Source organism: Octopus bimaculoides, chromosome 7 (assembly GCF_001194135.2).
Source record: "Octopus bimaculoides isolate UCB-OBI-ISO-001 chromosome 7, ASM119413v2, whole genome shotgun sequence".
Classification (NCBI taxonomy): Eukaryota; Metazoa; Mollusca; class Cephalopoda; order Octopoda; family Octopodidae; genus Octopus; species Octopus bimaculoides.
In genome coordinates, this window is record NC_068987.1 from 42013895 (window position 1) to 42038629 (window position 24735).

Here is a 24735-nt window from a genome sequence, read left to right on the forward strand (position 1 = left end):
TGATTAATTTATTTTGTAAATCATTATTGTATATTTCTGTGTATCTATGTATATGGGAAAGCTTATTTAATCTAGTTGATGGTGTGTGTGTGTATTTTGTTTTCCAGTTTTCTTCAAAGACAAATTCCAGTCTTTTGTTTTATTTATACCTTTATGGTACACCTGTCTTTTGTGTGTTAAATTCGCCTGATAAATCCAGTAATGTGCACAACTCTTCTATAATAATATTTTGTTGTATACCCAATTGAATATTAGCTAATAACCCATTTTCTATAGCGATGTTTAAAAAAAAAAATTTTAATAATTTTATATTTTGTTGAATTTACCTGTAATTAGAGTCACCTTGTGACAAAAATTTTGGTATACAATTGGTTGAGAACCTTTCGTTAAATTATCATCCAAAAATCACATTAATATGTTGATAAATAAAAAAGTTAGAGTTGTTTAATGAAACCAGAGTAAATTTATGATTATGTGAGAAATTAATTGAAACTCATAAGGGGTGTATTTTGGTTAGAAATATGGTAACGAAAGGGTTAAGAATCTTTACTAGAAACTTTCCATGAGAGTTTATGAATCTATAATAATCCTTTAATTAGTAACTTGGCTAAATAAGACTAACAAAAGTTAGTACATACGCTTCAATATCCTCTCGTGTTCTTTTAATGGTAGACTGAGACGCTGATGCTTGTGAGTGTTGGGACTGACCCTGGCCATTCCCTGCAGAAACAGCTGATTGTTGAATATCGCTGCCTTCCCCTTCTTGACTGCTCAAGTTCGAAGTGACAGACAGTGAGGAGTTAGTGGACGTGCTTGAGGATGAAGATACTAAAACAACTGAACCAGGTGTTGATGTCACAGTAGAAGTACTTGCTATCACCAACATTGAAGGATATTCCACGTCCACCTGCTGAATTGGTGCCACTGACGTTGGTGTTACAGACAAAGAAGACTCTACAGGAAGTGGAAACAAAACAAAGCAAGAGAGAGCACATTGAGACGACAAAGAAGCCAATAAGTCTAAACAAATAATAAATATCTTTAAAATTTTAATGAATTCATGCAAGAAAGAAAGTATTTAAGAAAAGTAAGTATTCAATTCAAAAAGTTGAAGAAAAGTCGAGAAGCTATATAAAACTTAGAAGAGAGAGAAATAGGGTGAATCTTTTTATTTTTTGGTTTACTTGTCAACAGTAACCATCAACACACTTACCTTGCATCAACTCAATTTGAGGAGTAACACGCTGGATCTGCTGAACTGGTCGATTAGTCAAAGGCACTGATGTACTACTAAGTTGATTAATGGCTGAAGGGGGACTATCTGTAACACCTGAGCAATAAAAGGCATTATTTAAAACAAAGTTGAAATTAGTACAAGAGACTGCAACTCAAAGACATTTCAGTCATACAGGAGCATTTTGACAAATGAAAGATAGATGAAAGTAGATTATTTTTTTTGTTACTATTTTAATTTATAAGAAAATAGAGATCACATATACTGTTGTAAGCATTAATTAATTGTTCTACCTCCCATAAACAGGACCATTGGAACTTTCAAGAATCCAACTCAATGTTGTTGGATTCTGATTTGTGACACTTTTTATAAAAAAGTGATTAAATGTGAGTCTCCCCCTTACATGAAGGGCTCACATTCTTTTTATATCAGAAATTTTTTGTGACAAGGAATCTACTCCGACCAACAAAAATATAAGATAAAAATTATTAAAGAGCTAGGAACTAATTGCAAGCCTTAAAACAAGTCTGAAACATCTGTATGGTGTTCAATATTCATGTCTGCTTCAATTCTAAGGATATGCAATGATGTACAGACTTTCAACTTCATGAACAATCAATTGATCCAACTTGATTATGTCTCATTTGGCGCTACATTGAGTCACTACCACAACCAGTACTGCTACTAAATAATGGAACATATACTACATCCATTTTTCTATTCTGCTATCGATAAACACCACACAAAAAGGATAGATACAAATGAAGATAAAAAAATTCAAGAATATAAACTTCTCAGATTATGTTCTCGACATTATACAGATTAGCACATTTCTATGCCTGTCACTTACCTTTCAGACTTCTACGAACCTATTCATCTTTAATCCTGTCCCTATTCTCTCTATATACAACTTGTACCTTGAGGGCACATCCTGATACCTCATCTCCACCATCCTTTCTCCCTTTCTGGTTGAGATATCCATGTAACTCCTCTGCAGCAAGACACCTGTTCAAGTCCTATCATGCTTTAACCTCTCAGCATCTGGCAGAAAACCAGCTCCTTCAATACTACACCACCCCACTCAGTACTTTGGCTCACTGGATCCTTTAAAACCATTCAACCCATACTGGTATGGAATTTGAACATTAAATGATGTATATGTTTCTTTGTTACTGTTCTATTTCAAATTCAACCTTTAAAATGATTAGGATCATAAGAATTACAGAGAGCTGACACAAAAGTACATTCTTTTCACAAACAATATGTACACTGCACATGACTTCAGTCTCTGAAAAGTTTAGATAGCAAGAGAAATGTACTCCTAGCTAGGGTCTTAGTTTATCACAGAGAACCTAAACTAATTTTTCATTAATGTATAATAGGTTACTGACAGAATCTCAGAAGCCAATAGTCATTGAACCTGTTTTATACTCACCACTTGATCAATGCTGACTTGAGAGATGAAATTAAAGAAATGTAAAAATTAAAGCTAACACTATAAAAAACACGTTCAGCTGGAATTGAACCTATAATATGCCATGACTGTGCAGTTTTCTTCAGAACCACAAGGTTCTAGATTTGACCAAATGACAAAGACTCTTCTTTGTCATTTTTACCACTAGAAATGCTGTGAACCAATGATTGGTCTGTTGGTAATCTATAACCAATGATTTGGCTGTTCACAAAAATATGTGGATAAAAAAAGACTTAATCAGAAAACTCACTAAAAAGCATACATGTAGTATGTTTTATTAGTACATTTTAATAGTTTCATCGATCTGCCTTTTATTTGATCCACATCAACCAATTTGTTCTACAGATAGCTTTCATCCAGTTTTCCTTCCAGTGTAATAACTCTCTTATCAATTAGAGTAAACTCTTGCTTTGTCTTTTCTGTAAGAACATTTGTATAAGCTCTACAGAATGGTCAGCTCAGGTGTAATAATAAAAATGGTTTCTAACATAGATCCAAAGCCAGAGATTTTTGGTGGGAAGAAATTCACTCAATCAGTTCAACTCCATTACTTGGTGGTACTAAATTTCATAAATACTATAATGATGACATGCAAAGTCAGAGAAACAAGGTGTGTTGCTGAGAAAGAGAAAGAGACTTAAGAATGAAAAAGTCTGAAAAGTGAAAGAGAAAAAGAAGAGAGTAAAGAACATTCCATTTATAAAAATATTTACCATCATGAGGTTCTTGAGCTGTAATGGTGGTTGGCATAACAGTGGCTGTTGGTGTTGTGGCAGAAACTGGACTAGCTGTGGTGGAAGCAATTGCCATGGGTTTTATACTTGCAGTTGCTTTTGCAGCAGCGGCAGCAGATGCATGCTGGACAGCTGTCTGCCTCACAGGAGCTGGTGTTGTTGAGGTCATTGGCCTTATGTTGGCCATCTTAGGAGCTTCACCCACAGGGAGGCTAAAAATGGTAATTACAAGCAAAACATTTATTTTGAGTGAAATTCAATAGTATTTGTTCTATCCACCCAACAAATAATTACCTAACATACAAGTAGAGAACTATAAGGGTGTGAAAATGAGGGGAGGTGTCAGGGTCTGAAGAAAGAAAAGGGAGTGAGAATTCACAGCCTGTCACCAGTCCTACACTGTTGTCGTTTAGTCCTAGGTCATTCCAATCCTGATTGAGTAGGTCTATGATCAAGTACATTATCTGACGTATCCTCAATTGTTGAAGATGAAGGTGCTTAATTTGAGAGAGACTGAACTGCTATTTCTAGCATGTCGAAGCTCCATAGTTGGCTTGTGCAATGCATGGTCCCTGCCAAAGACACCCAACACTGACTAAGAGGTATAGGTGACTGTTTTAAGCAGTTAGTACTTTGTGTAAATACTCTAAGTACTTTAAACAGTGCACACACTGTATAACCAATACATATTTTAAACAGTAAGTACACTATGTAATCAATAAATACTTTCAGTAGAGGTAGATTTTATATGGCAGGATGCTCTTCATGCCACCAAGCCTCACCCATTTCCAAGCAAAGTAATATTTCCTTCTGACTAGATATGTTTTCACAGAAGGATGAAAACAAAGGATGCCATTTGTATAACAATGATGCTTGTTTATAACTATCATGTGATATCATGACAAAGAGGCACAAACACATAAACTTCTTTCAGTTTCTGTCTACCAAATCTACTCACATGGCTTTGGTTAGCTCAAGGCTATATTAGAAAACATAGGTGAGCTGACAGAATTGTTAGCAAGCCAGGTGAAAAGCTTAGCAGTATTTCGTCTGCCATTACATTCTGAGTTCAAATTTTGCCAAGGTTGACTTTGCCTTTCATCCTTCCAGGGTCGATTAAACAAGTACCGATTACAACACTGGGGTCGATGCAATCGACAATTCCTTTGTCTGTCTTTATTTGTCCATTCTACGTTAAGCCCCCTGTGGGCAATAAAGAAATATATATTAGAAAACAGCATCAGTTGTGGTGTGCAAGAGAGACGATTGCGCTGGTATGGTCATGTGGCGAGAATGGATTAGGATAGCTGTGTGAAAAAGTGCCACACCCTAGCGGTTGAGGGAACCTGTGGAAGAAGTAGACCCAGGAAAACCTGGGATGAGGTGGTGAAGCATGACCTTCGAACATTAGGCCTCACCGAGGCAATGACTTGTGACCGAGACCTTTGGAAATATGCTGTGCATGAGAAGATCTGGCAAGCCAAGTGAGACCATAATCCTAGGCCTCTGCCAGGGGTGTAACCAGCCCACTTATGCGTACCTTTCCTTCTTTGGACACAAAACCCTGCTTGCGAAGACCTGTTGAGGCAAGTGAAATTGAAATCGAACCAAATTTGACAACTGGCACCTGTGCCAACCTCTCCTTCATTGGCCACTAAACTCGGCTTGTGAAGACCTGTTGGGGCACGTGAAAGTGAAATCATGATGGCACCTGTACCAGTGGAGCGTTAAGAGTACCGTCCGAGCGTGATCGTTGCCAGAGCAGCTGTCTGGCTTCCGTGCCAGTGGAACGTAAATAGCACCATTTGAGCGTGATCGTTACCAGCGTCACCTTACTGGCACTTGTGCCGGTGGCACGTGAAAAGACATTCGAGCGAGATCGTTGCCAGTGCTGCTGGACTGGCTCCTGTGCAGGTGACACGAAAAATACACAATTTTGAGCATGGCCGTTGCCAGTACTGCCTGACTGGTCCTTGTGTTGGTGGCACATAAAAGCACCCACTACACTCTCGGAGTGGTTGGCGTTAGGAAGGGCATCTAGTCGTAGAGACTCTGCCAAATCAGATTGGAGCCTGGTGTAGCCATCTGGTCCACCAGTCCTCAGTCAAATCGTCCAACCCATGCTAGCCAGTAAGGCGGACGTTAAACGATGATGATGATGATTTTCCCAAAGAGCCACAGTGTGTGGTTTAGAAGCAAACTTCTTAACCACAGCCATGCCTGCACCTTATTGAATTTAATTAACTGGTGCTTACTTGATTTTAATTGAATAGGATTTAGCCCCTAGTTTTCCTTATTACTTATCCCTGTATTCATACATCCTAAAATATGAGCCAACTTGTTTCATTAGTGACTTCTACAACTCAAGCTTGTCCCTCATGGCCCCTACTCAAATCTCAGCCAATGCATATAATATATATGAGTAGCACACATAAGTATATAAGTGTATACCATATATGAGTATATACTTTTATGTATGTAAGTACTTACCTTATATAAGGATTATATGCCCAGGCCAACAGACTTTCTTGAACACAATAAAACTCATATTTGTCATAATAAAGGCACTTCTTTTTTTAACCAAATAGCAGATTAGATACTATCTCATTTTTTCCCAACCAACTTTCTGCTAAACACAGCACACTTGTAACAGGCTCTGCACTGTTCACCTAAATCAGGAGCCACCAAACTTTTTTGACCATCGACCTCATTTAGCCACTTCTCCTTTGGCATTGACCACCTTCCTCATTTAAAATATCTTAATACCCTACTGTACCATATCTTAAATGCGTACCAGGTACTGATGCTGGCAATTAAAATGTTAGCTAAAATATACATGTATGACAAATTAAAAAATTCTATTGAAGATGTGACACTTTTTACATTTAAAACTACACGTACAAGGATACAGTATTAAACTTTCAATTTTTATGAAATTGTTTTCACAGTTAGAAAATTTGAAAAACACATCATATTGCTGGAATATTTTTTATTGAAATTGACAACATCAATGTGTGGGATGAGCATGGCGCTGACTAAGTATTTCAAGCAGTTCATCTGGGTGAGCTGGCTTTTCGCATGCCAACCCCCATTCGACTCCTTGGCTATCATCGACCCCCTGTAATTCCTCACTGGCCCCAAGGGGGTCCCTCAGACTTTCTTTGGCGACCCCTGGCCTGAACAATTATAAAGTGAAAACTACAGTAGGGTCTCAGAACAGGGTGGAGTTTAGTCTATCAAGATGATAAAACATGCGAGTTCAGAATGTAGAATTTGGCATAGACAGGTTGCAAGAAATACTGGCTGTTTTTTTTTCAGACAAAACCCATAATAACTATGTACTACTACTACTACTACTACAACTACTACTACTACAACTACTACTACTAGTTACAACATTCTAATAATAAACTTGTTTTCTATTAATTAATTGATTTGAGGAAAAGTTGCACTGCCGCTAAGAGTTCCTTCACAGGCTCTTCTACACTGAAGGAATGAGTAATTCCTCTAAGAATCAAGTTCATTTTCAAAGTTCTTAACTTGAAAGCATCACTACTACCAAAAGAGAAACAATATGAGAGTAATTGATGTTACCTGAGTCTATCAGCAGATGCAGCAGGTGTTGTTGTTCTCGATGATGGTGGTTGCTGTTTCTGTTTCACCTCTAGTTGCTTTTGGATTTGTTGTACCTGAAGGAACAAAAGTTGTACATTGAATTAGAATGAAGCATTGGACATCGTAAGAAAGAAGGAAGAAATATATGTAGTGTAAGGAAGATAAAAGGGGAGTGAAAAAGAGAGTTATACAGATAGGAAGAGGACAAAAAATGCAAGAAAGGGATCCTGGAAGGACCATCAATACACACTGGACAAAATTAAGGAAAAATAACAGAATTAAACACAGTAACCTTAGCTTGCAGTTCAGCATTTTCTTTCTGGATCTGTTTTAAGTCACCGGCAGCTGGAGCAGCACTAACAGCTCGTCTTGCTTCTTCCAACTCTCTCTCAAGGCTGTTAATACGACTCTCATATTGACTCTTAATACTGTTCTCTCGCATCACACTTTCAGCTGAGCATTTAAAAATAAACAATACATATATTTTAGCATGCTACACATATGTACGTCATAAAATAAAATAACAAATGACACATTAATTTGGAGTTATTCAATTTAAGTTACAAAATTGTGACTTCTCCAGGAATAATGTGATATTCCTGAAGAAATTGCAAGAAATTAAGTTGAATAACACAGTTTCTGCCTACCCAATTACAATATTGAGAGCTTGGCTCAAGACAGGTTTATTGTAGCAGAAGACACTCATCTTAAGGTTCAATGAGACTGAACCTAAGACCTACTGATTGTGAGGCAAACTTCTTAACCATTCATCCATATCTAACAGGGTGGGGCAGAGAGGATGAATGTTTTTGAAATGGCTATTACTCAACCACAGGGGGAGAGACATATGTCCAACAGGTACCATTCGGTCCGTGGTGTCATAGCATTTTATTTTTCTTTTCAGGTGAAGCCATGGCACTGTGGACAATAGAGCATCGTATGTTTGCCTATGACAGTTACCTGATGAATAATGAGTCTGTCACAGCAGTTCAGCATAAATTTTGGCGCCACATCAACATTTACTGAAATCAGACTGTTCCCACCCATAACACAATTTTATGTTGGGTGAATGCACTTCGTACATGAGGTACACTAATGAGTAGGAGATTATAGTACAGACCTCGGAAAATGTGGAACATGTCAGACAAATTACTATTTTTTAAAAATCTCAGGAGATATTCAGCAACAGTACTTTGTAGTAAAGATAGTTTGCCAACCTAAGATGGCAGTCCTGGTTTAGGACAAATGTTGCTGTAATTTAGCCCCAGGAGACTTTGTCTCCAGCTGGCTATACGACATGATCTGTGTCCTTATATTTTCAAACAAGGGAATCTAGCACCCCCACTCAGCTCAAAAAACAATATCTGTGTATCGTGATTTCCAGGTTATTTCCCTTCATCAGTACAGAAAAAAAAAAAAAGCAATTTTCTAATTTATAGATAAGTGACTAGTAGTTGTCACTTTGAAAACTATATATTTCAAACGGGAATTTGGCAGTCAATTCTAGCTGAACAATTATTCTCTGCTGATGAAGGGAAATCACGATACACAGATATTGTTTTGAGCCGAGTGGGGGTGCTAGATTCCCTTGTTCGAAAATATAAGGACTGCCATGTTATGTTGGCAAACAATCTTTGCTATGTCAGACAAACTTGAATATGGTGTCAAAATTGCTCTGCTTAGAGGCATTCCACTGAACTTGGCATTGGTATTCGATTGATAAGGTATATTTCGCATGAAGACCTGCATTTCCACCTGTAAAAGTTGGTCACTGGACAACAGTTGAAACCATGGGACTATGCACAGCAGCTTAACTTTGCACGTCAGATGGAAGCAATTTTTGAGCAAATGACAAATCTCATTTTGCTAATGAGTGATAAAGCTCATTTTCATCTCAAAGGCATGGTGAATCAACAGAACTGTCGTTATTGGGCTCTTGAAAATTTGAGAGAGCTGCACGAAAGACCACTGTGCAGCCCAAAAGTGAGTCTGGTGTGCTGTTGGAAAAGCTGCTATCATTGGTCCTTACTTTTTGAAGACAATAATAGAAATGCAGTTACTGTGAACTCTGGTTGCTACATCGAGTGTTACATTCATTGTGCCTGAATTATGATGAAAACGTAAGCCTATTTAATGTGTGTGGTGTGAGCAGGATGGGGTGATACTCCACACAGAGCATCAATGGATGTTCTTTGCCCTCTCTCCAGTGACCGCCTTATTTCCAGGTTTGCTGACATTCCTTGGCTCCCTTATTTGTCCATGTCTGATTATTTCTTGTGAGGAAACCTCAAGGCACATCTATATGTGCATAAGCCCCATACAATATGAAGGAAGCTATCAGTGTGGAAGTCGCCCAAATCAACAGAGCAATGCTGGAGAGAGTGGAGGCTAACCTCCAAGAATGCCTTCAGAAATGCATCAATGAAAACGGACACCACATGATGGATACTGTTTTCCACACTTGATTTTGACAAAAACTAATTCAATACGAACATACTAATGTCAATAACATTTATTTGCAGCAAAAATTAATGATTTTGTGAATTTTTCAAAAACATCTGTCCTCTCTGCCCTACCCTGTACATCTGATACCCACACGTCTTATACACACACATACAGATATACACATGTAGGAGTGTAGAAGTGTATATATATATAAAATAGCATAAGCAGTTTTCTGATGCTGAAACATATATGCATAAATGTAATGTATGCAAATTTAAGCACAAATCTCAATGTTAATGTACTTTGCATGATCAATTCTATTCAGGAGCAGGTTTGAAAAAAATATAATTGTGTATTGAGCAATGTTTAGACTTTTGTCTGACAAAATACAAAGTCTTAAGATTGAATTTACATTCTTAGTTCACTCACAGTAGGGCTGTGAAGTATTTTAACTATTTCAGTTCTAATTTACAGTGCTGTGCATAAAATAGACATTATTTAATTAATGACAAGTCAGTCAAAAGCACAAATATGCAAATTAGGGTGTCTACTAATGTGCTACACCACTTCATGATTGCTTTATACAGCAGCTGACCTGTGGAATTGACTAGGAGAGGAAGCTGAGTATGTCTTCTCTGACGAGTGATCAATAAACCATAAAATGCTTTGTCAAGAGACTCACTCCCTCTTTTTTCTGCACATCAGCAACATAGAAGGAATGTGTTTGCATGTTTCTTTAATCCCCAGTGAGGCCACATAATACTTAAATTTTAGTTGTTCTGATTTACATTGTTATGTGTGCACACACACGTGTGTGTGGTTGTGAAGTGATGTTTGTTATTATTATTCACTGAGGTGAAGAGTTAAACTTTGCTTCAGTGCTATAGTAGGACATCATCTATTTAAGCATGAAATTGTTATGTTTGCATAGTTATTTACACAAATACCCACATCCAGATGGACTATCCTATCAATAGTTAAACTCTCCACGTACATTCAATGTCAAAGAAATCTTAATATCAGGTTTACTGGACTGTCCAGAATCAACCCACTTACTTTTAGCCTTATCCATATTTTCCAGCAACTTCTTTTGTTCATTCATTTCAGCAGTCATCTTCTCCAGTTGTTCTTTCTGACTGGTCAACCTGGTTTTAGCACTCTGGAGGAGGTTCTTATATCTATTCTGGGTAGTCTCCATCTCTTGGGTTTTAGTTTTCAGTTGAGTCTCATTTTCTTTTGACTCATTCAATTGCTGGGGGAAGGAGAAGGAAAAAAAATTACATGTCTATACTATAATAAAGAAAGCTGCTTATTTATTAGTTGGAATCATATAACTTATGCTAAAGGAAAGCAATCAACAAAGTCTAAAATATTTTAAAAACTTTCATACATTTTAGTTTTAATATAGTTTTTTAATCAAAATGAAGTTTTATTATTGAATATTCAAACACATGCTTCAGTCCCAAAGCTAACTTTCATTGTAATAGATTTCTCTCTCCATCGCTTACTCTTTGTCACTTTATTCAATTGTTTTCATCAGAATATCTTTAATCATTGTGGCATGCACATCCTCACTCTTTCTCTACTGCTATATTCAATTATTTGTATTAAGAATAAGTGATTATAAAAATTTTCTTCAGCTACTTTGAGAATATGCATGTCTTTTCAATTGTTTCCATTAAAAATAAGTGATTATATATAAAGTTTTTCTTTGAGATATTTTGAGAATATTTGTGAAAATTTTTACACTATACCTATTTATCATATCAAAAATATATAGAAGATATATTTTGCTAGAGACCAGTGGTTCCCAAACTTTTGGGGGTTGCTGCTCCTTGGCACTCAGGCTATATTCCTAGGCCACCACCTCACAGATCTCTTTCTACTGCAAATTCAAAACAACTGTATTTCACAGTTTTTAAATATGAAAGAGTAAATTTACATCCCACCTGTAGCTACATTGTTTTCATATTTTTAATGTGATGGCTGTACATTGTACAGGGATATTAGCTATATGACATCAGACAGAGAGGTATTAAGACGTAGTCTTAGATTCTCATGTTCAGTAATTTTCAGTCTGTTTCTTTGCTTAGAAAGAATCTAGGCAACTGCACTGAAATTCCACTTTACAGAATATTATGTTGGAAAGGAAATAAAGTACATTTTGACTTTGTTCCATGGTGCAGGGTAGCTGTCAGAAATGTATTTTTGCAATTAAAAATCCTGACATGAATTTTTGAACTTTGGCCTCAGCTCACTGTTATTTTAAAGTGAAACCAGTTCTTCTGCCACTATTCTTGTTTCCTCGTTACTGATATCTAGGAAGTAACCAGACTGGTATTTTAAGCAAAAATAAATATCCTGAAATTTGTCAGATGTTTCTGCGTAGCTCATCCAGGTGTGAACACACTTGAGTGTCATGTTCTGATATATAATTTTTCTTCTCCAGTTCAGAAAGGTTTGGAAACTGGAAGAAATGACAACTTATGCTAAAGTGGAGAGGGCTGATTTTACTTTGATATGGTTTAACCTCAATTCCTTACAGTTGCAAATTAACTCCTACAACAATAAGCCACAGTTAACATGGTAATTAGACTTGCTAGGAATAGCAACCAAATCTTTCTAAAAATGTACCTTACAATTTAAAAAGAAAAAAAAAAATGAAAAAGGTTGGAAATGTAGCTATGATAAAATTTCAGTAGGATATCCACTTCTAGCCAGCTAAAGCTGGTTGATTACTGAGACCGAATTATCTGAAAAATGTCATGGGGTGGGGGAAAGACTGTGATGGCCATGGATGAGATACTTTTGAACATAGATCTAGGGCAAAACAATAACCCCAACAACAATTCTGAACAGTTTCCATGCTAAACAAACCAACTACACATGTATTCCCCACTATAATTTGTTCAATAGGACAGCTGCTTGATGTGATCCTATATGTTAGTAACCGTACCATTATTTCAAGGGTGAAAGGTATGTCAAATAAACTCGTAAAAGAGCAATACAACAAAATGAATAAAAACAAAAACCTGTTCCAATTTATTAATTTGTTCTTGGAATGAAGCCTTAATTTCTTCAACTTCTTTCAATTTTCGCTCAGCTTCCTCTGTCTTTTTCTTCAACTGTTCCATAGCTTCATTAGTATCAGCTGTCATCTGGTCAGGTTTACTGGTATCTGCATTACTACTACTTAGGTGCATATCTCTCAGTTCGTTCAACTGCTTGGCAGTGTCTTCAGCTTGTTCTTTATACTTACGTCCAATTTTCTTCAGCTGATTAAAATTAACAATATAGTTATTTACTACTTGGATTTACGCATACATACATATAACAGAATAACTTTAAATAGATGAAGTGAGGTTATCATAGAAGTTACTTCAGTTGATACTGTTTACAAAGACGAACTATATCTCAGTAGGATGTCTACTTCCAACCACCTAAAACCAATTACTGAGAGTTGATTATGTCTCTTTAGGACATACTTTTAGTAATCAACAACCAATCTTTTCAAATGCAAAACTACCCAGCCAAAGGTAGAGCAAAGTTATTTGTGAGATTGATTACAATTTGATGGGCTGCAAACAATGACCTCACGAAAGAACACTATGTCATCTATCATCCAATACATTGTCCAATTTAATTCAATTTACTATCAATGTTCAGATACAGGGAAAAATCAGTGCAAATAATGATATTGATTAATTGAAAAAAGAGGAGCAAAGTAGATTTACTAATTTGCTCAGTAATTAGTAATTGGGATCAGTAAAATGTACCTGAGATATTGTTTTGGCCTTATCCTCCAAGTCTTTCTCTTTCACTCCATTATCCTGGGCCATTTGCTCAATTTGGGTGTGTAGATTTTCAATTTCCATGCTAATATTAAAAATAACAATTTAAAACCTGAATTACCTCAGGAAATATATGGCAAATTTACTAATTATGTATTTCATAAAAGTTCATACTTTCTGCTTCACCACAAATGATTAGCAACATTGCACAAATAGTGATTAGCTCTCTTACTTCATTTAAAAAAGAAATTGTGGTTGTGGTATTTCAAAAAGCTTAACTGATCTTGAAAATATTCTTTTTTTAGAAGTAAATATGCCTTCCTTATATGAATTTCCACCAACTTTCAGTCTTGTGACTTGTGTCTTGCATTGGTGTCACTGTTTCCATAGATAAATTTTACATTTCATAATCACAAATTTTTTTTTTTACCCTATAGATTGGTGCATTTCCTGTCTCTCACATCCTGAGCCCACGTGTACAGCAGGTTCCATTTCTCCTGCATGTCATCTTTTTCTTCTATTATTGACTATGTTTCATATATATCTAATCATTAAATGTATCAGTATATACTTCTAGCAGTATTAATAATAATTAAATACTACAAAATAAATTTATGAAGTTCATATAGTTATGAGTATGCTTCAATAGATTCTAATACAGTTTAAAACAGCTCAAATCCCACCTCACTTTTCCTACCTCCAAAACCACCACCATTTTTGATTGAAACATGAATTTTTCTCCCCTAGCAACTCGTTACACACTTCACTCCTTCATTATGTATAAATCTGATACTGAGATGTATTCCCTTCTTCCACCATGTACTTGAATATATGTGGAGATGTTGAGTCGTATACATGTGTGTGCGTGTAGTTATGCAGTCAAGATGTATAAGTGTGCGTGTGCAGGTAAGTAATTCTTGATATGTACCCACCTTCTGCTCCCTTCTGGATAGCCTGAAACCATATCTTCTCACATCTTTGTTGTTGCTTGCACTAGATCAGACATGTCAAACTCCTGGCCTCTGCAGCAATTTCATCTGGCCCGCAGGACCATTTTGATATCAGCATGAAATTGGTCCAAATGGTGGCATCAGCAAATAGAGTACCTTGCTGCCCTCAGCAACATCTATGCCTTCTTGTTACAACTACACATACATAGTATGTGGCTAAAGCAGGCCATTACATTATATATAGCACTGACTGCATTACCTCTCTTACTAAAGGTGTCTCCAAGAGTAGCAATAATTTAATACACGACTAGAAACAACATCACTGTAACTATTACACTCTGTACAAAAAAAACACATTAAAGAGGCATGATAACACAGTCACAAGTCTTAATTGTAACTGCAACAAAGCATGCTGGGAAACGCCTCCTTCGATTCTCTGATTGCTTGTTGTATGATGACACAAAATCTACTAATCCCATAATGCACCGCAACAGCCACCTTACTGCTCTTTTGGGCGATAATTTTTACAAGACGTCATTCAGTAGTAGTAGCTATCTATATCAATGGCCAAGAGAAAAGTCGATGCTGAAAACAGAGCCTTTCAAATCCAGTGGGAAACCGAATACATGTTTACTGACATTGATGGCAAACCCATTGTCTTAATTGTGGTGCTGATGCTGCTGTACCTAAAAAGTATAATCTTAAATGCCACTACAAGATAAAACATCACGACAAGTATAAATACCTCACTGCTGAGCAGAAGCAACAAAAGGTAGACAGAGTTGAAGAGGAATCTCACATTACAACAGACTTTTTTAAACAAAGTGAAATCACAAAGTTAAGCTGCTGTTAAAGAAAGTTTTATAGTGGCAGAGGAGATCGCAAAATCAGCCCGGCCATTTACTGAAGGAGAGTTTGTGAATAGCTGCATGATGAAAATGTGTGACATTTTGTGTCCAGACAAGAAGCGACTGAGTATTAGCAGAAATACAGTTGCTGATTTCAAAACACAGTTGATTGAAAAAGGAAAAGATGTTGTTGCATACTCTCTTGCTGTGGATGAGACTACTGACATGACTGATATGGCACAGCTGGAGTGGATTCCAATTTACTCATCATGGAGGAAATTTTGGACATTAAATCGATGCACGGGGCAACAACAGGAAAGGGCCTTTTTGAAAAAATATGTCATAGTGTAACCGACATGAAACTGCCTTGAGACAAACTTGTTGGGCACAGTGAAAACAATGGACTAGTGGATAGGATATGTTTAAAGATGCAACAAGAAAACTGTGTTGGTGAGCTGACAACATATCACTGCATCATACACCAGGAAACGCTGTGTGCTAAAGCCTAAAAAGTGGAACATATAACGAGCACTGTAATACAAACTGTAAACTTTATCCAAGCCAAAGGGTTAAATCACCACCAATTTCAGTCTTTCCTGCAAGAAACGCATTCAGGGTTCGGTGATGTGCCTTATCTATGGAAAAGTCAGGAAAAGATCCCTCAATATAGTTTTTGATCTGGTTGAGGAGATATGTCGGCTCATGGGCAGTAAAGGAAAAGAATCTAAAGTTCTGCAGGATGAAAAGTGGAAATGTGAGTTGGCATTTCTGGTTGACATAACTTCGCATCTCAATGTTTTAAACATCCAGCTCCAGGGATGGGATCGCATGATCTGTGCTATGTATGATGCAGTGAAGGCATTTCAATTTAAACTGTGCTTATGAGAGATACAAATGCACCAATTGAACTTGTCTCATTTTCCCAGTTGCCAAGTAATGTTGAACCAAGTCAGTGCCACGGTGTTCCTAAAGCAATACTTTGATGATAAATCGAGTGCGCTCCGCAATGAATTTGCACGGCACTATAGTAACTTTGAAGTGCAGAGAAATAATTTTGAGCTGCTTCGCAACCCATTTGCCCTCAATGTGGAAACTGCACCTGTACAGATTCAAATGGAGCTGAGAGAACTGCAGTGAAATGGGACATTACAAGCAAAGTACGACTTTGTGGGGCCCACACAGTTCACTTGTTTCATACCTGAAGCAATGCCCCAGTTCCATTTACATGCAACTCCAATATTGTCTTTGTTTGGAAGCACATATCTGTGCAAGCAGCTGTTCTCTGTGATGAAGATGAATAAAATGTCACATAATAGTCGTCTCACAGATGAACACCTGCAATCCATCCTCAGATTTTCAACAACACAGAACCTTGTCCCAAACATCATCATTGTTGCCAAGAAAAAATGCCAAGTATGTAGCTTGGACAAAATTACATAAAGAAAATTGAAAGTTTTAATTTATAATTTTAATTTTCACTAAAAAGTAAATTTTTTATTTATATTTTCTTTTTATTTTGCAACATGTTCTTATTTAAAATTTTTACAATTATGATGGGAGATATTTTTATGCAAAGCAAAATATTCTAAGTAATTTAAGTTAAATTTATTTTTGGTATAAAATCATATACTATCTGTTTCAATACATGTTCATGTTCAAAAAGTTTTAGTCTGTCGAATAAATGTTTATTCTGTTTAGCCCGCGACCTAAAGCGTGCTTTGAGTTTGGCCCCCAGTGTGATTGAGTTTGACACCCCTGCACTAGATAATGTACAGGATTAAAAAAGTTATAATTCATTGATTAAATTAGCTGTGAACAAGAGCTTTCTGCCAGCTGGAAAGAGTTTGCACAGAACATCTTTTTAAGCTCCGACATTTCCCCAACTGTTTTCCCATGCTTCCTTCCAAATTCACAATTTCATGTCACTACAGTCAACGTCAGTATAATGAAAGGCAAGATCAGTGAAATTATTGTAATGCTGGAGCAGAGGCATGTAAATGCATGCTGTGTGCAAGAGGTAAGATGGAAATGAGCCTTAGCTAGATTTCTCATGAGTAAGGAAGAGAAGTTTAAATTATTTTTGGGTAGGTAGCAGTGACAGGATGGGTGATGTAAGCATACTTTTGGCAGAAAATGGGTAGATAAAATTAGATAAGGCAATTGAGGTAGTAAGAGTGTGTGATAGGGCAATTAAGTTGAGTTTAATCTTAGATAAATCAACAATTAAATTAATCTCTGCTCATGCTCCATATTTTGGGCTGGCAGATGATCAGAAGGACCAATTTTTCAAGGTTCTTTATGCAAATTACGTCAATGGCAAATGACAGTAACTTTATTGTTGTGGCTGGTAATTTCAGTGGACGTGATAGGCAGCACTCTAACAGATTTCATGGGGTGCATGGAGGTTATGGCTTTGGGTATAGAAATGAGGAGGGGAAAAGGCTGCTTGTGTCCTGTAATGCAAATGATCTGATGATCTGCCACAGCATCTTCAGGAAACCAGCAGCTACTCAACCACCTACCAATTTGGAGGGCACACAAGATAGATGCTTATGAATGAAAAGTCTTTATCAGGTAATGAATGTACAACACAACACAGGTTAATTAGTGACTTCAAAGTAAGAGTTAGAAGGGCTTAGAAAAACAAACCATTCTAGAAAAGGAAAATATGGAAACTCAAAGACCCAGCAAATAGTCTGAAATTTAGAAAAGTATTAGTTGAAGCTCTTGACAAGAAGTAGTAGTGAACTGTGTGGGCCCCACAAAGTTGTACTTAACTTTTAATGTCCCATTACACTGCAGTTCTCTCAGCTCCATTTGAATCTGTACAGGTGCAGTTTCCACATTGAGAGCAAATGGATTGTGAAGCAGCTTGAAATAATTTTTCTGTGCTTCAAAGTCACTATAGCGCTGTGCGAGTTCAGTGTGGAGAGCACTCAATTTATCAGTGAAGTGTTGCTTTGGGAACACCATGGTGCTGAGATGTATAACATAGAGAACTTGAAGTTTGCAGGGAAAACCTACTGAGGGCAACAGATCAACTCTGTGGCTGAGCCTTGTTCCAACCAGATTGAGGGTGACATGGTGGTGGTGACAGGTTTATATAGCAAAGGAAGGAACAGAAAGGGTGAGATCTGTAAATATTCTACAGCGTGAAGATCAGAGGAATAAAGTGTTCTGGATTGCAAGATGGTATATGAGAGAGAATTGAGAAGTTGGAGAGAAGTATGTATGGATAGATAATAGGGTGATTGTACAAAGCAATTCTGAAAAGAAAGAGGTATGGAAGTGCTGCAATGAAAGGTTATTGAGGAAAATGCACGAGAGTGTGTCTCTCCAACACAAGGACCAGGTGAGTCGATAGCCGTATGAAAGATTAAGGATATGAAGACAGGGAAAGCCCTTGGTCCATCAGGAATTATTGTTGAGATGGAGTAGGACACAGCTAAGTTATTTATATACGAGGGCTTTGGAGAACAGAAAATACAGGAGGATATTCCCTCTCAGATTCACACACTTTCTGCAGTGGTCCTTCAGTTTTTCTAAGCCCTGTAAAAGAACACAGAAAGTTGGGCCTCCAACCAGGCCTTTTGTGATACCCTTACAGCCAGGAACTTTTCAGCACCCCCTTGTAATTAATCAGGCTATGCAAGAAGATATCACATACAATGACTGGTGTAGCAGCAGTTACAAAGGACAGAAGTAATTACAGAAGTATCAAATTGTTGGACCAGGTCATGAAATTAAGAAGGAGAATTATAGCCAAATTAATTAGGAACAGAATCCTGAGTAGAGGATATGCAGTTTGATTTTGTGACTGGGAGAAGTACTGCTGATGTTACCTTAGTAAGTACTTGGTATTCACTGACTTAGAAAGCCTTTGAAAAGAGTCCGTCACTCTGTGATCTGAGTCTATGAGGAAGATAAAAGCAGACAAAAGTCTTGTGAGAGTCATACAAACCATATACAGGGGAGCTGTCAGTAAGGTGAGGGTTAACCATAAGTACAGTGATGAATTTAGAGTGCAGGTGGGAGTTCCCCAGAGCTCTGTTCTTAGCCTCCTCCTACTCATCATTGTCCTCCATAACAGAGGAATTTAACACTGGCTGCTTTGGGAACTACAATATGCTGATGATCTCATTCTCAGAACAGAATCTGTAATTGACTTAGGAAAGAAACTCCATACAAAAGCAAAACCTGGAATCAAACCTCCTTAAAGTTAACTTAACTAAGCAAGAAAACAGACAGAAATTCCACACCTGTGCAAGCTATAGACGTACAAGTGCAGTGGAACAACAGGAAAGTTAACAGAGAAAGTAGTGTTTATATGTAAAAGATGCACAGGAGCCACTGACACTAAGGATACTGAGAAATATGTTTTCTTGAATGAATACTCTAGAGGTAGTAGATAGTTTCTGCTAATTGCGTGAGCTAATTAGCAGTGGAGAGGATGTTCTGGAAGTATAGTTGTTCAAATAAGAATGGAAAGAAAAGAGTTCAGAGACCTTTTACCTCTGTTGGCAACAAAAGGTCTTACTCTCCCTTAGAGTAAAAAGTAGATTGTATAATGCTTGTATATGAATAGCAATGCAATATGGTAGTGATATATGGGCACTGAATGCAGAGAACATGCAAAAACTGAGAGAAATGAAGCTACTATGGTCTGATGGATGTGCAGTTTCATTGTGCATGTGACAAAGTGCTGATATATTGAGAAAAACTAGACATCAAGGGAACCAGGTGTAGTGTGTAAGAGAAAAGACTATACTGGATAGGTCATATGACGCATATGTATGAGGACAGATGTGTAAAGTGCACGTTGCTTAAAGTGGATGCAACTTGTGTAAGAGGGAGACCCAGAAAACCTGAGACAAAGTAGTGGAAGCTAATCACTGGATGCTGAACCTTATGGAAGGGACGAGATAATTGGTGATTAACTGTGCTTGAGGAGACCCATCCTTCTCAGCAAAAAATGTCCTAAAGTCACTTTGGTTAGGTTTGTTCATGCAGGGCCTTGCCCTTCCCCTCTCTCTCTCTCTCTTTACCTAGTCAAGTATTCCCCAACAAATATCATCCTCTAACACCCATTACTCTTTTCTCTATGGCACTACTCTCATTATCATCTCTTCCAACTGATCACCACTTCCTGTCTTTACTTTCAGCTATCTCTCCCTCATATCTACTTTCATTCCCCACATTCTTTCACGTCTGCCTTCATGACCCACTCACTACAGCCACCCTTAAACCTCTTCACCATCTTACATCTTGAATGTCATCCCACTAGTATTCTTCTTCCTGAACTACTATCTCTCTCTTCTTACACCATTTCCATACTGATATTTCCCAAACAGCACCTTTGTTCATCCCTCACTATATTTATCTCTATCCGCATTTCTAACCATCTGCTACTCTTCCCTCACATCATCTTGTATCTTGAGATGCTCTGGTATCTAATCATCATCATCTCTATCTTCTTTCCAGCTACTTCTACCCACTCCTATATAATGTGGAGTAACCATGTATCTTTTCTATAGCAAGACACGTGGGCTGTCCTGTTACACTTTTTAGCCCCTCAACATCAGGCATAAATTCACTTTTCCCTTCTTAATATTCTTCCCTCCCACTTAAAGGGTTTTTTTCTTTTCCTTCTACTGTACTTTCTTGTTACCTGGCAAACCCACTTGTGTTGGTGACACAAAAAAAGCACCCAATACACACTGTAAAGTGGTGAGCATTAAAAAGGGCATCCAGTTGTAGAAACCATGCCAAAGCTGACACTGGAGCTATATAGAGCTCTGTGGCCCACTGGATCCTGTGAAACAGTTCAAGCAATGCCAGCATGAAATAGATATGAAATGATGGTGATTATCTGTTTTCTTTCTATAACAGTATAAACAAATATTTTTTTAACTAATTTAAAACATATCTGAAGCCAGCTGCCAAACTAATAACTAAAACCAATGCAATTTACTCAATTAAAAAATAGGCTATTTACAAATAACAATGGTTGTATTTCAATGACTATTAGCTCTTTTTGATACCAACTTGCCTAGGACTACCCCTAGTTCTAGGATACAAATTTCTTGTTTTAACCATTTAATATTTAATCCAGCTATATCCAGCCCAAATATTCTACCTCTCTTATGTTCAAACTGGCAATATCTTGCCTCTCACACCTACCTTACAGTGTAATTTTGAAAGTATACAATCACATCATTGAAATCTTAAGGAGACAAGATGATAATTAATTAGTTGAAAACAATGTGAATGCTAATTGGTTAAAGTGACATACATTAAAAACTTCCATCAAAATTTAATTTTATCTATGTTCAAAACACCAATTTTTTTTACTAAATTCATTATTTTTAGAATTAAATGAAACAAAGGCTGTGTATTTGTTATGTCTTTGGGGGTTTTGAATATCTCATCACTAATGTTATGATGATGACGGGGTGTGCACAAGGATGTAGGAATAGTTTTACCCAAATAAATATTTGGATATGATTATCTAGAATAACCTTTCTCAGAATTAATAAGTTCACACAGAACATACACCGTACTATGCCAAACATAGGTACGACATTAAACTAAACACAGCAATCCAATATGGATGATCAACGCTGTCAACTGCTGACAGTTCACAGAGTTTCTTTATTTTATTGAAATGGGCCAGTCCACTTTTGGTCATGTGGGGAATGGTCAGGATACTTCCACAACATCTCCCCTTTTTGAGAATTAGCCTTCCATAACTTCTCTCCTTTTTGAGAATTAAACTCTGTCCGGAGTTTTCATATCTCTTACGCTTAAGGTTATATTCTAGTATTTCTGTTCTTTTCCTTGTTCTGTTACTTGAATATGTAGTTTCAATTTGTTTGGGTGTTGGTACCTCAAATGTGTTGTGCAATACTTCCATGAGAATTTCATCTCTCGTGACAGTTTCTTTCGTACATCCTTTTTGAAGTTGGTCTATATGCCTTTTATGTTCAACATTTTCTTCCTTTTACCAGGAATAACGTTTTTCCAATTTGTTTAATTACACCATCCTCCTAGCTTTCTTTACCATATCTATACGATTTAACAAAAACTTTGTCACCTAACTTGGAGAATTTTAAAGTATTTTTGATGTTTGTCCTTTTTTCTATTTTTACTTGTAATCAACTTATCAAAGATGGATCTGATCTTTCTAGAGAACATTAATTCCACAGGTGACATTCCTGACAGGGTATTCGGATTAGATGTTACTTAGTACACTCTTAGAAATTATTGATGTGCTAGGTGATCCATTACTTCATTTTTTGCCTTTTTAAAATTCTCTTAAACGTATTAACAAAACGCTCTGCTTGTCCATTTGATCTAGGATGATACAGCGGAGTTGTTACATGTTTGATAAATAATATTTTACAAAATTTTCTGAACTCATCTTAAGTAAAGCGAGTTCTATTACCAGACACAATGATATCACTAATACCATATTTGGTGAACAATTCCTGTAAAAAACTTACTGTAAACACTTTGAAAAACTGTCCACCATAACAAGGTAATATGAACCCTTAAGTGGACCTGCATAATCAACATGCAGTCAGGACCATGGAATATTTGTTTTTGGATATGGTTGGTAGCTGCTTTTGCAACTAGGGCACAACAACCTCTGCATGCTTTCACTAGTTCTTTAATGTCACGGTCCATTCTTGGCCAATAGACATAACTTCTCACTAACAATTTCATTCTCAACATCCCTGGGTGACCAATGTGAAATTTCATTAGTAATCACTTCTGTAGTGTGGTTGGCACTAAGACTTTGTGCTTACATCAACACATTGTCGTAATTCAGGCACAAAGAAGTTGTTTATCATTTCAATGTTATGCTTGGAATTCACAGTAACTGCATTTCTGTTATTGTCTTCAAAAAAATTAAGGACCAATGATGGCAGCTTTTCCAACAGCACACCAGACTGTCACTTTTGGGCTGTACAATGGTCTTTCGTGCAGTTCTCTCAAATTTTCAAGAGCCCAATAACAACAGTTCTGTTGATTCACCATGCCTTTGAGATGAAAATGAGCTTCATCACTCATTAACAAAATGAGGTTGTCATTTGCCTCAAAAATTGCTTCCATCTGACATGTGAAGTTAAGCTGCTGTGCATAGTCCCATGGTTTCAACTGCTGTCCAATTTCTTACTTTTAATCATCCCAATTGTATGATTGAGCACCTTCTTTTTTCAATTTGTTCCATATCATGCTTTAGGTTTATTTATTCTCTGACATACCTCAGATATTTCTTGTAGTGTTAGCTTCTGATTCTGTTCTAATTTATTCAGAATTTGGTTGTGAATTTCTGTGTCTTTCTTTGCCGTTAAACCTTGCATGAAAATTAAACATATCAGGTATTTAGTTCATTAATTTTTAATTTCTCGCATTCCCTATTAATTCCAGCATATGTAATAAAATCTTTGTCCTTTTTTTTTTTTAAATATTCATGCATTGGCAACACATATTAAATAAAGAGCTGTTCTCGCTGGAAATCTTTGAAAGGGTATCAACAGTTTCTTTAAAACAGACTTCCCCTGGTCTCTTTGGTAATATATAATTTGCAGTATTTTTCATGCTCAGCTGGGGCCAACTTCACAATGGTTGGGGTTTTTTTTCACCTTGCCAGTCTGAGCACTCTTCTTTAAAAACCTCTTCATACTTGCTGTAGAATGCAGGAAAGGCAATACCCTCATCCAGGTTATATGTGAATTCACTGATGGAGTTTGCAACTGTATCAGAGGTAAATGAGGTCAATGTATTTTCTGTTTGTTGAGTAGCAGCTGTATTAGCTGTTCTTGCTGCCAATTACTGAAGCTAGAAATTCTTCCATGTTCCAAACAGTCAGTCTCTTTAGCGGAACTGCTAAGTTATGGGGACATAAACACCAACACTGGTTGTCAAGTGGCGATGGGGACACACACACACACACACACACACACACACACATATATATATATATAAATATATATATATATAAATAATGTGGGTGGCTTATTAGCAATTTAACAACCTAAAGGCAAATTTATAGACATCACTAAAGTGACAGAGAGTACAAAGTGGTACCAGCATTGCTAGAAATAATAGACAAAATGACTCATTAGCCACAAGAGCACTATCTTAATAAACTGACAAGGGAGACACATTATTTATAGTTCTCACTTCTACTGTTTTTGAAATCAACAGATTTTCTTGAGTTGAGCTTAATCTTAGGCGCAGTAAGAGCCACTGATTAAGATGCTATCTATCAAAATTCTAAATCATGTAATTTGGTTATACCTGTGACCATAGGGAGCTTTGTTTCCCTTGTCAGCTTATTAAGATAGTGCTCCTGTAGCTAATGAGTCATTTTGACTTATTCTTTAACAATGCTGGTACCACTTTGTACCCTATGTCACTTTCGTGATCTCTCTCTCTCTCTCTCTCTCTCTCTCTCTCTCTCTCTCTCTCTATATATATATATATATATATATATATATATATATCATCATCATCATCGTTTCACGTCCGCTTTCCATGCTAGCATTTGTTGGACGATTTGACTGAGGACTGGTGAAACCGGATGGCAACACCAAGCTCCAATCTGATTTGGCAGTTTCTACAGCTGGATGCCCTTC

General features: G+C 36.9%; 1 protein-coding gene across 4 annotated transcripts in view; it reads right to left on the minus strand.

Moving 5' to 3' along the window:
- The window catches only part of LOC106884301 (nucleoprotein TPR), a 163596-nt gene that overhangs the window by 50923 nt on the left and 87938 nt on the right, over nucleotides 1-24735 (minus strand). For all 4 annotated transcript variants that reach the window (XM_014935610.2, XM_014935611.2, XM_014935612.2 and 1 more), the window contains 8 exons: nucleotides 13279-13378; nucleotides 12535-12777; nucleotides 10559-10754; nucleotides 7350-7510; nucleotides 7037-7131; nucleotides 3422-3654; nucleotides 1214-1330; nucleotides 639-954 (listed from right to left, as the gene is read on the minus strand). In XM_014935610.2, the coding sequence (XP_014791096.1) occupies nucleotides 639-954; nucleotides 1214-1330; nucleotides 3422-3654; nucleotides 7037-7131; nucleotides 7350-7510; nucleotides 10559-10754; nucleotides 12535-12777; nucleotides 13279-13378 (1461 nt within the window). The remainder of the gene's footprint in view (nucleotides 1-638; nucleotides 955-1213; nucleotides 1331-3421; nucleotides 3655-7036; nucleotides 7132-7349; nucleotides 7511-10558; nucleotides 10755-12534; nucleotides 12778-13278; nucleotides 13379-24735) is intronic.